At 34.5% G+C, this 14,637-nt stretch overlaps 1 protein-coding gene across 1 annotated transcript; it reads left to right on the forward strand.

Moving 5' to 3' along the window:
- The first annotated feature begins 2,001 nt into the window (after window positions 1-2,001).
- On the forward strand, window positions 2,002-4,614 carry LOC135838113 (probable ATP-dependent RNA helicase pitchoune). Its single transcript, XM_065353686.1, has 10 exons — window positions 2,002-2,245; window positions 2,335-2,391; window positions 2,464-2,718; window positions 2,804-2,953; window positions 3,029-3,193; window positions 3,282-3,422; window positions 3,569-3,729; window positions 3,807-3,959; window positions 4,031-4,201; window positions 4,279-4,614. The coding sequence occupies exons 1-10, from the start codon at window positions 2,164-2,166 to the stop codon at window positions 4,591-4,593; spliced, it is 1,650 nt and encodes a 549-aa protein (XP_065209758.1). The 5' UTR covers window positions 2,002-2,163; the 3' UTR covers window positions 4,594-4,614.
- The last annotated feature ends 10,023 nt before the right edge of the window (window positions 4,615-14,637 follow it).

Below are 14,637 nucleotides of genomic sequence, written 5' to 3' on the forward strand. Positions count from 1 at the left end.
ATTCCATGTCAACTCAACCAAAAAAAGGCGATTTTGAAAGTCATGTCTTTTTCGATTTCGCTCAACTTTTTTTACAATATCTACCCACCCAGTAAGTAAGAAAGCCGCAATCAGTTTGGCCCCAGCCCCCTCAGGGGGCGGATGGGGGGGCTTCCATTATTTTCACATTGTCTCGAGGTACTCAACTTCAGCAGCCCATTCCTCCAAAACTATGATACTTTGATCAAAACTGATTCCACAGTTCGAAAGCGCATTGAATTCTGAACTTTTCAAGCATTTTGAAATTTTCAAAATGGTGCTGTAAGTGGGAGCTACCATTTAAAATTTTGAAAAAATTTCCATAGATGTACATTTTGATACTTTTTCGGAATATTTGGGTTTCGAGATGGCACTCGTTGACGGAGGGGGAGCACCCCCACCCCCAATTTTGGGTGAAACGTTCGAAAAAGAATCTGGGCAATGTGATATATCGAATTGTATGTTTTTGGCGACGCTGAACACGAATATGACGTTAAATTTTCGATAGGACCCCATCCACGGCCCCCAGCACCTCCCCAAAGCGGGTAAAAGTTCAAAAAAGTCTTTTGTTCATGCGACACATGGAATAATATGTTTTTGGTGACGCTGAACACGAATATGACGTCAGATTTTTGATTGGGCCTCATCCACGGCCCCCAACAATTTTTTTGGACTTTTAACTGTTGGGGGAGGTTCTGGGGGCCATAGGTGGGGTCGATTTAAAAAACTATGGCTATATTCGTGTTCATGCAGCGATATCGAAAACATACTATTTCAGTGTCACACGAATGTTACCATTTTTTTGGGTTACCCGCTTTGGGTAGGTGCAGGGGGCCGTTGACGGGTCAAATCAAAAATCTGACGTCATATTCATGTTCAGCGTCGCCGAAAACATACAATTCGATATATCACATGCCTCAGATTTTATTTCGAACGTTTCACCCAAAATTGGGGGTGGGGATGCTCCTCCTCTGTCAACGAGTGCCATCTCGAAACCTAAATATTTCGAAAAAGTATCAAAATGTACATCTATGGAAATTTTTTCAAAATTTTAAATGGTAGCTCCCACTTACAGCGCCATTTTGAAATTTTAACTTTCAAATTGGAAGTTCAACTTTCAACTTTTGAAAATTTCAACATACTTAAAAAGTTCAAAATTCAATGCCCTTTCAACTGTGAAATCAGTTTTGATCAAAGTATCATAGTTTTGGAGGAATGGGCTTCTGAAGTTGAGTACCTCGGGATAATGTGAATGAAATTGTAACTCTGAGAAGAGTATCAAATTGACCCATGCGAAGCGAGGGCAAAAGATTGGATAATTTGTTGTTCAAAAAGTAGAACAATATCAATTTTAATGAGAGAATTCGTCATTCTGTTTTTCTGATTTCAACTTTTTCTAAATTTCATTTTTATCAATGTTTTTTTTTTAAACTCTGACTGTTACGGAAACTTGGAAAGAAAATATTCAAATTGGCCCGAGCGAAGCGAGGGCAAAAATTTTTGAAAAAAATAAGAATTTTGAGAATGGATTGATGATTTTGTCGACAAAATTCAGTGAATGGCAAAACTTTTACATTTCAGTTCAAGTTTTTAGTTTTCAGTTTCAGTTTCATTTTTTTCAGTTCAAGTTTTCAGTTTTTAGTTTCAGTTTTATTTTTTTCAGTTCAAGTTTTCAGTTTTCAGTTTAAGTTTTTCTCATTTCAGTTCTAGTTTCAGTTTTAGTTTCAGTTTCTCCATTTCAGTTCAAGTTTTTAACCAGTTTCAGTTTTAGTTTCAGTTTCAGTTTTCCATCACTGTTATCGAGAAAAAAATAAAATTTTCGGAAAGGTAGGTAGTGTTGCAACATCTTAATTACGTCATCAGAGTAACAGCCAATCAAATGGCGGAATTTAAAAAATACAGAGTATTCGCGCATGCGCAAAAGTACATTCTTTCTGAAACCGATCTGATTTTATCTATCTGTGCGTTTTTTTATCTAGGAATCTTTACTTTTTTTTTCAAAACACACGTGTGAAGTGTTACCTGATCAATTTTTTTGCAAATGCAAATTTCTGTTGTAATTACGATTAATTAATCTCATTATAGCTATTGCAAGTTAGCATTTTACGTGCATATTCTACGAAGGTTTGATCATCCTACTTCGTAATGGGTTTACCGGAGAAAGTCTTGATGCGAAAGATTCGTACAACCGAAGAGAAAAAGATAAAGATGAAGAAGAAAAAAAACAGTGAGTAAATTAGAAATAATCGCAATAAATCGTAACGTCGTGCTCATAATTTTCATACTAACACTTTGCATTTTGTTCGTGTTTCTTAGAAGAACTAAAAAATAAAACCGTAGCAGAAGAAGAACCACAGCAACAAGAAGCAGAAGGTGAGACCGACTCCATACCCAATGCATATTATCACGATATCAACTCTATTTACAGTAATATCCTTTGTTCAGCTTCAGATACAACACCTCAAGTCGTAGATGAAAAATCATTCGTTAATTTAAGGGATAAAGTCTGCGAGCAAACGTTGACCGCTATAACCGAAATGGGTTTCGAAACGATGACCGATATTCAAGCACGTGCGATTCCATATTTACTAGAAGGTCGCGATTTAGTCGGCTCAGCTAGAACTGGTTCGGGAAAAACATTAGCATTTCTCATTCCAGCCATCGAACTGATTTATAAGTTGAAATTCATGCCTCGAAATGGTTAGCTTTCGTATTCGTATTGATTTTATTACGATGGTTACTGTTCACGACTTATTTTCAATATAATTCGGTGATTATGATACAGGCACAGGTTGTTTAATCATATCTCCTACTCGAGAATTATCCATGCAGACGTTCGGTGTACTTAAAGAGCTAATGAAACATCATAATCACACTTACGGTCTTCTAATGGGCGGAGCTGATCGGAAAGCTGAAGCTCAGAAACTATCCAAAGGTGAGTGATTGAAGTTCGTCTCGTCTTCGTGTTTTTCTTCCTCTGCAGTATTTCTGAATATTTTGTCTCGTTTAGGTATCAATATCATCGTAGCCACTCCTGGTAGATTACTCGATCATCTGCAAAATACACCGGACTTCTTGTACAAAAATTTACAATGTTTGGTTATCGACGAAGCTGATCGTATTCTAGATATCGGATTCGAAGAAGAACTTAAACAAATTATCAATATTTTACCAAGTAATTATTCTACATTTCTACGAGATGTTAACTCGTTTGTATTTTCAAATCGATGGTAACTATATTTTTATCTATTTTCTATCACTAGAACGCAGACAAACGATGATGTTCAGCGCTACGACCACCGAAAAGACCGAAGCTCTGACTAAATTAGCTTTGAAAAAAGAACCTGTCTATATCGGAGTTGATGACACTAGAGAAAGTGCTACTGTTGAAGGCTTAGAACAAGGTAATTAATAGAATCAATTCCTACGAGCAGGAGGGGGTGGGGGATTATTAATTGCACCAGTTCTAATTTTTTTTCTCATTGAAATGAAATTATGACGAAAATCAAATTAGAGGAGTAACTTTATTTCATCTTGTCTATTTTCACAGGTTACGTAGTTTGCCCATCAGAAAAAAGATTCTTACTGCTGTTTACATTTCTGAAGAAAAATCGCAACAAGAAGATAATGGTTTTCTTCAGCTCTTGTATGTCGGTTAAATTCCACCACGAATTACTAAACTATATCGATATGCCAGTTATGAGCATTCACGTGAGTTGTTTTTGCAATAAAATGCATCGTTTTTCATTTCGTTCAATGGATGATTTAATCATGCATTTTATTTACAGGGAAGACAAAAACAACTCAAACGAACGACTACATTTTTCCAATTTTGTAACGCCGAAAAGGGTATATTATTGTGTACAGATGTAGCTGCCAGAGGTTTAGATATTCCATTGGTCGATTGGATCGTCCAATTCGATCCACCCGATGATCCTAAAGTAAATCTACTTCTTGAATTTTGTCATATATTCCTCTGGAATTCTTACTTATGTACGATTCTCTCACTTAGGAATACATTCATCGAGTAGGACGTACTGCCAGAGGAGCCAACGCCAGCGGACACGCTTTACTCATTTTAAGACCCGAAGAACTGGGTTTCTTACGATACTTGAAACAAGCCAAGATCCCTCTAAACGAATACGATATTTCATGGGCAAAAGTAACCGACGTTCAACTCCAAGTAAGCTAAATTTTTCACACCGTCTCATCGATATCTAGAATTTTGATAATCTGTTGGTTTTTTTTACGTTTCGACAGTTGCAGCAATTAATTCAGAAAAATTACTTCCTCCATATGTCGGCTAAAGAAGCATTCAAATCGTACATTAGAGCTTACGACGCGCATCATATGAAAGATATTTTCAACGTAGAGACCATCGACTTAGCTAAAGCTGCAGCGTCGTTTGGATTCATCGTACCTCCGGCTATCGACTTGAGTGTCGGATCTAGTAAACAGAACAGACCGAGGAAGAGGAAAGCTGGAGGAGGATTAGGATATTTTAATACCTTAAACAAGAAACCCAAAAGTAGTAATAAGCAATACACGTATAAGCAACCGAAGAAAAATACATGATTGTTTTACAGAGTTGAATAAGTTAGATTTTTTCTTTTTTAGAGTAATTTTTTTTTTAACTCTTTGGACGTTCTTGTGAGATTTTTTTGGTCCAAATCGCCTCTAACGAAGGAAGTTGTTGGATTTGAGCGAAAATTTTCTCCTTTTTTTTCAATTTTTTTGAATAAAAAATCACAATGTTGCACTTCCTGTAGGATCGTTTTTGTCAACTTACGTAAGAGAATCGCCTATCTTCATTTTTTTTTCATTTTCCGGACCAAAAAAAAATCTTTCGGGTGAAAAATCAGGAGTCAAGTGAACCTCCACACAATAAAAATCACCAAAAAAATTTCCAGACGAATAATTTTGGCTCAAAAAGATCTCCAAGAAATCAGCAGACGAAAACATTTCTTGACAAAAAAAAAATCAGGAGCCAAAATAAATTCCAAATTAACAAATATTTGGAAAAATCTCTATTCATATGTACATAAAATGAAAAATCCTCCGAACAAAAAGTTTTCGAAGCAGATAAATTTCCAAACGAAGTACTTCCAATCTAAAAAAATTTCTAAGCAAAAAGTCTATTTCAGATAAACAATCTCTGGTCAGAAAGTGCTGGAGGTAAACCAATTTCCACAAAAAAATTTCTAAAAAATCTGTGGTCAAAAAATTTTTGAGCCAAGAAAAACATAAGAAAAATTAGAAAATGAAAAAAATCTTATGATTAGACAAAAAAATTTGCATAAAATAAAATATCTGGAAAAATCTTCAGGAAAAGAAATCTTAAGAAAAATTTCCAGTCCAAAAAAACAAGAGATAAAACAACGTATATACCCAAAGAAATCACAAGACTTCATTCCCGGAAAAATCTTCATGCACAAAAAAAGAAATCAAAATAAACACTAGACGAAAATACATAATTTCCAGATGATAAAATCTCTAGACAAAAAAAGTTTTTCAAAAAATCTTCAGACAAAAAAATTGGAAAAATTGAAATACCTAATTGAAACAATTTACTGAGGATGAGAATTTGAAAAATCCATACGAAAAATCTGGGCATGAAACAACAATCTTTGGACAAAAAAAAATCAAGAGGGAACATAATTATACCAACTGGCAAAATTTTTGAACCATTTTCAAATTCTCCTGAATACATTTCCCCGAATTGAAAACACCAAATTGCCACTTTTCTGAATTACCAATTTCCCGAATCCAATTTCTTGGAACTTCATTATTCCGGATTCTCAAAAATGGGCAAAAGCTCATTTTTTTCCAGAATTGCAAAAAATTGTTGTTTGTTTTTTTTTGGAAGGGGGGGGAGGAACTTTTTTAAACCAACATTTCTTAATATCTTGCTATTTAAAAAAAAAATCAAAATCTCTATTTTGTTAAGTAAATGACGGGTTTTTTATGTCAAAATTGCTCTTAGGCCAAAATTGCAGAAACTAACACTTTTTTGGGTCAAAATTTCCAAAAAAGCCTTGTTTTTTTGTCCAAATTGCAAACAAAATAATTTTGTTTTAAATTACCATGAAACTTACTTCTACTTCCAAAATTGAGAAACAGTTTGCAAAAGCTGTATAAAAAGATTATTTTTTTCAAAAAAAATTGATAGAATGTTTCTTTTGCCAAAATTGCAAAAAAATCAATTTTTTTCAAAATTTACAAAAAAAATCTGTTTTGTTAGTAGTATAAAACAACTGGTTCTTTTGCCTGAAAATGTTCAAAAAAAATTGTTTTTCGCCAAAATTGCAGAACAAATTGCAAAAAGGACTGTTTTTTAAATTAAAATCATCAAAAAATCTTAATTCTTCCCCAAAAATACAAAAAAGCCAATTTTTTTTAAAACTGTAAAAAGTACTCATCTTTTGTCAAAGTTGTCAAAAAACGTTTTTTAAAATCAAAATTACCAAAAAAAGTATAGTTTTTCTAGTCAAAATCACTTTTTTTTACAAAAATAGTCAGAAAAATCTTGTTTTTTTTTTTTAAATTAAAATTTGTATATTAACAAAATTAATTTTTTTTTGCCACAATTGACGGAAAATTTTATCTACTTATTTTTTTTTAGCGAAAATTTCAAAAAATCCTGTTTGTGTTTTTTAGCAACTTTAATGTTGAAAATTTTCCAGAATTTTTTTCGATTTTTGGTGAACTTTTGTAAATTAGAAAGCCAAAAATGTGAAACAACCAAAATTTTACCAACGTGAACCTCAAGTGATGAAATTTTGTGATTGCCTCATTTACGACCTCTTGAATCGATCGGAAATAGTTTCGAAGAATTTTGAGTAATGTTGTGGATCCTCCAGCATATTTTATAGAGTTTTTTTTTTGGAAAACTGAAATTTTCAAAATGTTGTTGGAGGCTCCAAAACAGTTTGAAACCAGCTCCAGTCCATTCAACATGTTGAAATAAAGTTACCCAGCAAATTTTGGCTTTTCAATTTTATTTGGTAAAATTCTGTAGAAACTTCAATTTTCAAAAAATTTTTGAAGGCTTCAGACTAACGGTTTAAAATCGTTTCTAATCAATGAGGCGGGAAAGACTAGTCGAAAAACAGATGCATATGATTCGATTTCAACTTCTACTCGCAAATCAATTTGGTGAAATTTTGATTTTTTTTCCCCTCATTTTTGGCCCAAATCTGATCTTTAAAAATCAAAAAATGTATTTTAGCTTCAGTACCTAAAATTTTAACCAAACTCCAGATGAAAAAATCCGCACACAAATAATCTCTGGAAAAATCTTCAGCCACAAAAAAATATCCCTGGAAGAATCTCAAGATGAAAAACTCAAAAGACTAAATTCTAAGGAAAAGATTTCTGAACAAAAAAATCAGGAGATGAAAAATTTTTGGACAAAAAAATCTGCAGGCAATAAAATTTTTGAAATTCCTCAAAAGTAAAAAAATCTCCGATGAAATCTCCATACAAAAAATTCTGAAAATTTCAATCCGTCAGAGCTCATTAGCTAAATGTTGACGATGAGTTAAAATTGAAAACAACCTTTTTAATGCTGCTTTCAAAATTTTTCATCATTCAAGTAATCAACATGCAGACTTGAAGAATCAACATTTAGCATAAAATATCCTATAATATTGCCCCTTCAGTATTTTTGATCGGCAACTTAACCTATGCGTACATAGTTTGGGCTGCTGAATTACCAGCAGGCAAAATGTTACCGAAGAGAATAACCAAGCAGGTAAATTAAAATAAGGTCTTCCAAGTTCATTTAGGGACCTATCGAAGAATCAACCAAACTCTATGACTAATTAATTTAGAAAATCAAAAATTAAACACTTAGATCGCGAAAATGGTGCTCATCGGCCGAGTTATCATTACCATCCCAAGGATAGACCAGGCCCAAAAAGTAACATTGGTCGAGATCCCATGGCCAAAGAATTCCTTAATGTTCAGCCCAAGACCTTACCCCAAACTTTCTACAGCAGGTACCTTAAGGTTAATAAAAATCTATTATGATTTATCGTACTCAAATTCTTATCTCCACCCACATGATTTTGGAATCCAATACAGGAATTATTAGGAGAATGTAGTAAATCCCAATCACCCATTACAATGGATACCGATGGTAATAAAGGTCGTCTATATTTTATGTACTAGATCAAGGCTGGAGACATATCTGTCCGCCTAAAATAATCGTTCACAGTTTACGCGAACCAATAAACAGGTAATAAATTCGATACTTTAGTACCTCCGGCTGCTCGGGGACACCGTGCTTGATCACGAGCACCGAGCCTCTGTAGGCTTATTTCAAAACATCAATTAACAATATTATTACCAAATACTTTGTTAATAATTTTCGATTCTCCCGCACCATGCCATGTCAGCTGTTGCAGAATACGAATTGCAAAACGTTCCGGTCGATAATTTATCATCGTTGACAGTGGACGTGAATCCGCACAGCGGAGATACTCGTATCAAATCAGTCTTGAGTGATGCTGATGCCGGTCGCACATCTTTCTTTATAATACTGATTTATAATTATTTCAAACAACGTATTTGGTGGAGATTGGTTTTGAACAAGAATTTCAAGATGAGCCATATAATTCATCAGTTCGGATGATGGAGATTTTATTGAAAAATTGATGAAAAATCATCTTTCTCGATGAATCAATTAGCTGTATGGAGAAGGTCGTCTGTTTTGCACGCGACTTGGTACGAATCGGTGGGATTATTCGCGATGGATTTATAGCAGCTTCGACGTATTGAAGAACCTTCAAAATTATATTCCAATGTAGAGAGGACATCCTAAGGAACATTTTAAAGCAAACTTGCCAAAAAAAAAGTTGGCCTTACTAACAAAATGGCGGTCATTTTGATCGACAGAACATCCGAAATCGTAAATTTTGTTTTCCAGCATAGGACTCTCACAAAAGTACAAAGATGCAAAAATTCATCGCCAGTCAAAATTTCAAGTGCTCGAGTATTTTTTTCGATTTTTGGTGAATTTTCAAAAAACAAATTCTGGCCAAAAATGAGAAAAAAAATCAAAATTTTACCAAATTGACCTAGAAAGCTGAAATTTGGGATATGCCCTATTTTTGACTTCCTAAATCGATTGGAAACGATTTCAATCCGTTTTGAGCAGTTCCATGGAGTCTTCAGTACATTTTTGGAACTTGAAATTTCCACAAAATCTCATAAAATGTGGTTGGAAAGCAAAAATTTATTCTGTAAACTATTTTCAATACGCTGTAAAGTCGACTGCGGGTGGATTCCAAGTCGTTTTGAAGCTTCCAGCTACTTTTTGAAAATTACTGGAGCCTCCAGCAGGATTTTGAAACTTGGAATTTTCACAAAATTTCATCAATGAAGTTGGAAATCAGAAATTCATGTTGTACTCCAATTTAAACACGCTAAATTGAGTCAACTGCTGGTGGGTTTAAGTCATTTTGGAGGCTCCACTAATATTTTGAAAATTCTTGGAGTCTCCAGTAAATTTTTGGAACTATAAATTTTCACTAAATTTCATCAAATGCTGGAAAGCCAAAATTCATCCTGTAAACTAATTTCAATACACTACAAAGTCAACTGCAGGTGGAGTTCAAGTCGTTTTGGAGTTTCCAGCGACTTTTTGGAAAATACTGGGGACTGTAACAGATTTTCAATAATTTTAAAAATTTCTCAAAAAGGAGAGAAAATTAATTTGGGGAGCTAAAAATTGAGTTCTGGCTTATTCTCGATCTACGACTCTATGAGTGTAACGAGTTTACTCACATCTGGTGAAATTTCCAGGCGGAACTTCGATTGTTTTTGACCAAACGTATAGAAAAAATTCAAAAAATCAAATATTTTTCCTGTTTGTAGTAGGGAATTTTTTGAAATTTGCACGAATAGCTGAAATTTGTCAATAACCACTCCTGCCCTCACATTTCAATTCCACTATTCCAAACTATGGGAGATGAGTTCTCATGATGTAAGAGGAATTTTCGAAAAAAATTTGGATTTTTCATTCTACCATCTAACGAATTTACTTTGGGAAAAATAGTCAAGTTCTAAAATATGGCATTTGAGATTCTGGGTCGACTTAGGTGATCGCCATCAAAATCCAGGACCACTTTTAGGATTCTACTGAGCGGTTGAAAACTTGAAAATTGCTTATTTTTTGGTAGATTCATTCTTTTTCAATTTTTTTTTTTGAAATATTTCTGAAAATTTTTAAAAATTACAATCTTTAAGAGCATTACGAATTTGAAGCAAAAAACTAAAAGTTTTAATGAAATGAGAATCTTGAAAAACAAAAATTGAAAAAATTAAGTGTAAAAAAACTAAAATTTTAAGATACAAAAACATTGACCAAATTAATAATTTAGAAAATTGAAAAAAAATCGAAACTTGGGGAAAATGAAATAAAAAAAATTAAAAATCTTTCGAAGTTTAAAAATGTTGAAAAACCGTTTTAAAAATGGGTAAACGTTGATTCCTTTTTAAAAACTACCGAAAATTCATGATTCTTCATTTTTTTTCAGGACATAATTTTTACATTTTCAAAAAGAACTAATTTTGACAATAATCAGAAATGGTTTTCGAATTTTCTGCGAAAAATAACACATTTTTTGATACTTCAGCAAAAGTTGAGGCTTAATGACAGTTTTGATTGGAACGCATTAAATTTTTTTGGAAAATTTCAAGTAATGAAAATTTAGTATTTTTACTTATTCTTGAATTATAAATTTTCAAAAGCTTTCGCCCTCGCTTCGCTTGAGCCAGATCATTTTTTTTCTTTTCTCTGACCCAAAGTTTCCAATTTTTCCGAAAAATTTTCAACTTTTTGCCAACATTTTCCTGGAGGACGGTCGGACAGGGGGGGGTGCTCACTTCCCTCTTTCTTCATTCGGCACGTGATGAATAATTATTGTTCAAAAGTTTCAAAAATCTGCTGGAGGCTTCAGGAATTTTAAAAAAGTCGCTGGAGGATCCAAAACGACTTGAAATTCACCTGCAGTACTTCATAGCGTATTGAAATTAGTTTTTAGAATAAATTTTAGCCTTACAACTCCAATTTGATGGAATTTTGTGGGAATTTCGAGATTCAAAAATCTGCTGGAGGCTCCAGAACTGCTCAAAACGGATTGAAACCGTTTCCAATCGATTTGGCATGTCGAAAATAGGGTATATCCCAAATTTCAGCTTTCTTGGTCAATTTGGTAAAATTTTGATTTTTTCCCTCATTTTTGTCCTAAATTCGATTTTCAAAAATTCACCAAAAATCGAAAAACCCACTTTAGCACTTGAAATGTTGACAGGTGATAAATTTTTGCATGATCTTTCGATCTACCTTTGTAAAGTTTGAAAAAGTTCGTGCAAGTCCTATGTTAAAACGCAAAATCTGCGATTTTGGCTGACCTGTCAATCAAAATGGCCGCCATTTTGTAAGTAAGGCCAACTTTTTTTTGGCAAGTTTGCTTTAAAATGTTCCTTAGGATGTCCCCTTTAAGAAAAAAGTTGTCCCGGAGGGTCGGGGGGGGGTGCAATTACTCCTATTGTCATATGCCGGACTATTAGAGATAGGGAACGTTCAAAAGTGTAACCCGCCGATCGGGATGAAATTGCGCCTGTGTGTTGGTGGGTATGCAACTACCAACGCGCTGTGTACCTTTTGTCTGAAACACGTTTCCTTCTGTTGGCGGATTTGAAACAAATTATTTTTCAGACTGTGCTTTGGCGGGTCACTTGATTTTTTCCACGGCGCTGTCGTGGGAAAATTCTTACTGACCCCCGGCTGATGAAGTGGAATTTTTCTATGGCACTGTCCTATTAAAATTCTTCCTAATGCGCAATCGTTGGTTGAAAATTTTTCATCCAGGCTAGTTTTTTTCATTTTTAATAAAGTTGGTTAAAGAATTAAAGTACAAAATTTTTTTTGAAGCGTATAAGTGAATTTTTTAATGAACAATCAACGCAAAATTCAATTCAGGCATTTAAAATTTGTTTTCAGAAAGTTAGAGCGCAAAATGATGAAATATTAGGAAAAAGAGATCGATGTTGATTGAAAAATAGTTTATTTAGGGGCTATATTAAAAAAAAGAAAACTCGTCTGCATATAAAAATTTTACCCACCGAGCAGGGGGTCAGTAAGAATTTTCCCACGACAGCGCCGTGGAAAAAATCAAGTGACCCGTCAAAGCACAGTCTGAAAAATAATTTGTTTCAAATCCACCAACAGAAGGAAACGTGTTTCAGACAAAAGGTATACAGCGCGTTGGTAGTTGCATACCCACCAACACACAGGCACAATTTCATCCCGATCGGCAGGTTACACTTCTGAACGTTCCCTGTAAGTACTCGAGGTACTCGCGATCTAGTCGCGCATGTAGGGCCGCACCCGCGAGTTGGCAAATGTAAAAGAGAAAGGGTTCGCGAGCCCTTGACAGCCTTTGACGTTTATAGCCCGAGATAGGGATTTCGGCAATAAATAAGTAAAGTCACATAAATTGTCTAATTTATGTGTACTTAGCAAGTACGCTATTGGTACCCCCAGAAATAGGGGTGGAGATTTGACCATCTCAAGTCTCTATATAATACAGATTCTTATACTGCAACGGACGGAGATGCTTTTTGGATGCCTTAGGACATGGTTCCAGCAACTAAATACATAGTCTTGACGTGGTTCAGACAACTCGCGAATCGTCAGTTCTCTCGTCATCGTTGATTAAACTTAAGCCATGGACATCTCATCGGAGACCATGGCAGAAGTTCTTTTGTTTTTTCCATCTCATCTTTTGATGGATAATATTTTAATCCAACCTAGATTAACCGAAATATTCACGGTTAATAACGAGTGTACCTGTTTGATATTTTGGGATGCACCCGGGCATCACCAAGATAGGCAAAGAGTTGAAATGTGTCTCATTTGGTTAAGTTCTATCGAAAGCTCGTAGTATTAGGTGAGACCAGGAAAGAGATGGAAAACGCGTACAGTTTGTGGTAAACAGGATAAGTACACTTACTTTCTTTTGAATTGTATTCACTTCGCATAGATTACGAGCAGGGCGTCGAAATCTATGATGATTAATATTTTATGTTGTTTTCTCATGTAAATAATATTTTTAAGCAAAATTTATCCATCCTACACCTTCGGAGATGGAGTAGGATGAAGTCTTGTTAATTTGGACTATGATTAAAAATATGTTGATCTATACCATCACACGTATGGTAAGATCTATCTTCGTTTTAAATTCATTTAGGACCTTAGTAACAAACAAATGTAGAATCATGTAGGTCAATGAATTTATGTAAAAAATTGTAAATATACCTTGTAAATATTACAGATTCGTATTTATTGGGTATATACTTTTGAATGATGTATAGGGCAGTTTAGGAAAACTACCACCCTTCTGAGCTATCTAGGTATTGGCAAATATTCCCCATCTAAGGAATATTTCTAAATTCTCCCCAGTGGTATTAATTTCTAACTTTACCACCTTCGGGTAGTAATTCCATTCCCCCCTATATCAATCTTTCAAAATTTGAATTTTGAAAAATTGTTTTAAAAATAGGTAACGTTGATTCATTTTTGGAAGCTCCCGAAAAATCATGATTCTTCATTTTTTTTTAAGGACATGAATTTTTACATTTTCAAAATAAGGAACCAATTTTGACAAAAATCAGAAATGGTTTTCGAATTTTCTGCAAAAAATAGCACATTTTAAGATATTTCAGCAAAACTTAAGAGACTTTCTGATAGTTTAGATTGAAAACTCATTAAATTTTTTTTGGAAAATTTCAAGTAAAAAAACTGCGAGAGAGCGAAAGTTTTTGAAAATTTGTTTTGCTTGAGCTAGATCATTTTTTTTCTCTAACCCAAATTTTCCTATTTTTCCCAAAAATTGTCAACTTTTTGCCAACATTTTTCTGTGGGGGGGAGGGGTTCGCTCCCTTCTCTCTTCATTTGGCAGGCCTCTGAAGGAGAGGTTGATTCATGCATTACGTAATGAATAATTTTTGTTCATCGAGTCTCTCGTGAAATAGACTTCAACTAAGGGTAGATAAATGATGACATTTTGAAGGGCTCTCCTCTGCACGTAAAAAACTCCAAAAAATTCAGCACAAAGGACCTTTCTTATTTTTTTAGTACAGCCAATGATGGCTCCAGATACACACTCACACTATTTTGTGTACATATACGACTACTTGCATCCCAGCTCCACCTTTTCGGAGGTCCTGTAGCTCGAACCCTGGCAAACTAAAACTACTCGTCACTCATACGTTTACCTACCAACATCGAAAAACGAAATTTTGCTAGGAAACAAAAATACCCATCCAAGAAAACAATCACACCGGTCTTCATTTTCGAAATAAATCCGCCGTTTCGTTATGGGGAGCGTTTGGAGCCCGCAGTAAAATTCGTCGTTCGACCGAGACCAGCCGATACAAGCGTGAAAATCTCACCCAGCATACGCCACCGAAACGCATCGTTCGATACCCGAGTTTCAGTCGAGTCTCCTGCAAGATACCGTCGCACGTGGTAAAAAATCGAACCACATCGGTGAAAGGCCGATCAAAATGCGCCATCAGCTACAAGAAATATCCTTCGTATAAAAACAT

The sequence above is a fragment of the Planococcus citri genome, chromosome 1 (assembly GCF_950023065.1).
Source record: "Planococcus citri chromosome 1, ihPlaCitr1.1, whole genome shotgun sequence".
NCBI classification, from domain to species: domain Eukaryota; kingdom Metazoa; phylum Arthropoda; class Insecta; order Hemiptera; family Pseudococcidae; genus Planococcus; species Planococcus citri.

Bases quoted from the DNA above. Each gene is read 5' to 3' on its own strand.
- LOC135838113 (XM_065353686.1), top strand. From the start codon at position 2,164: ATGGGTTTACCGGAGAAAGTCTTGATGCGAAAGATTCGTACAACCGAA. The intron at 2,392-2,463 runs GTGAGACCGACT...TCCTTTGTTCAG, and splicing joins ACAGCAACAAGAAGCAGAAG to CTTCAGATACAACACCTCAA. The intron at 3,194-3,281 runs GTAATTATTCTA...TTCTATCACTAG, and splicing joins AATTATCAATATTTTACCAA to AACGCAGACAAACGATGATG.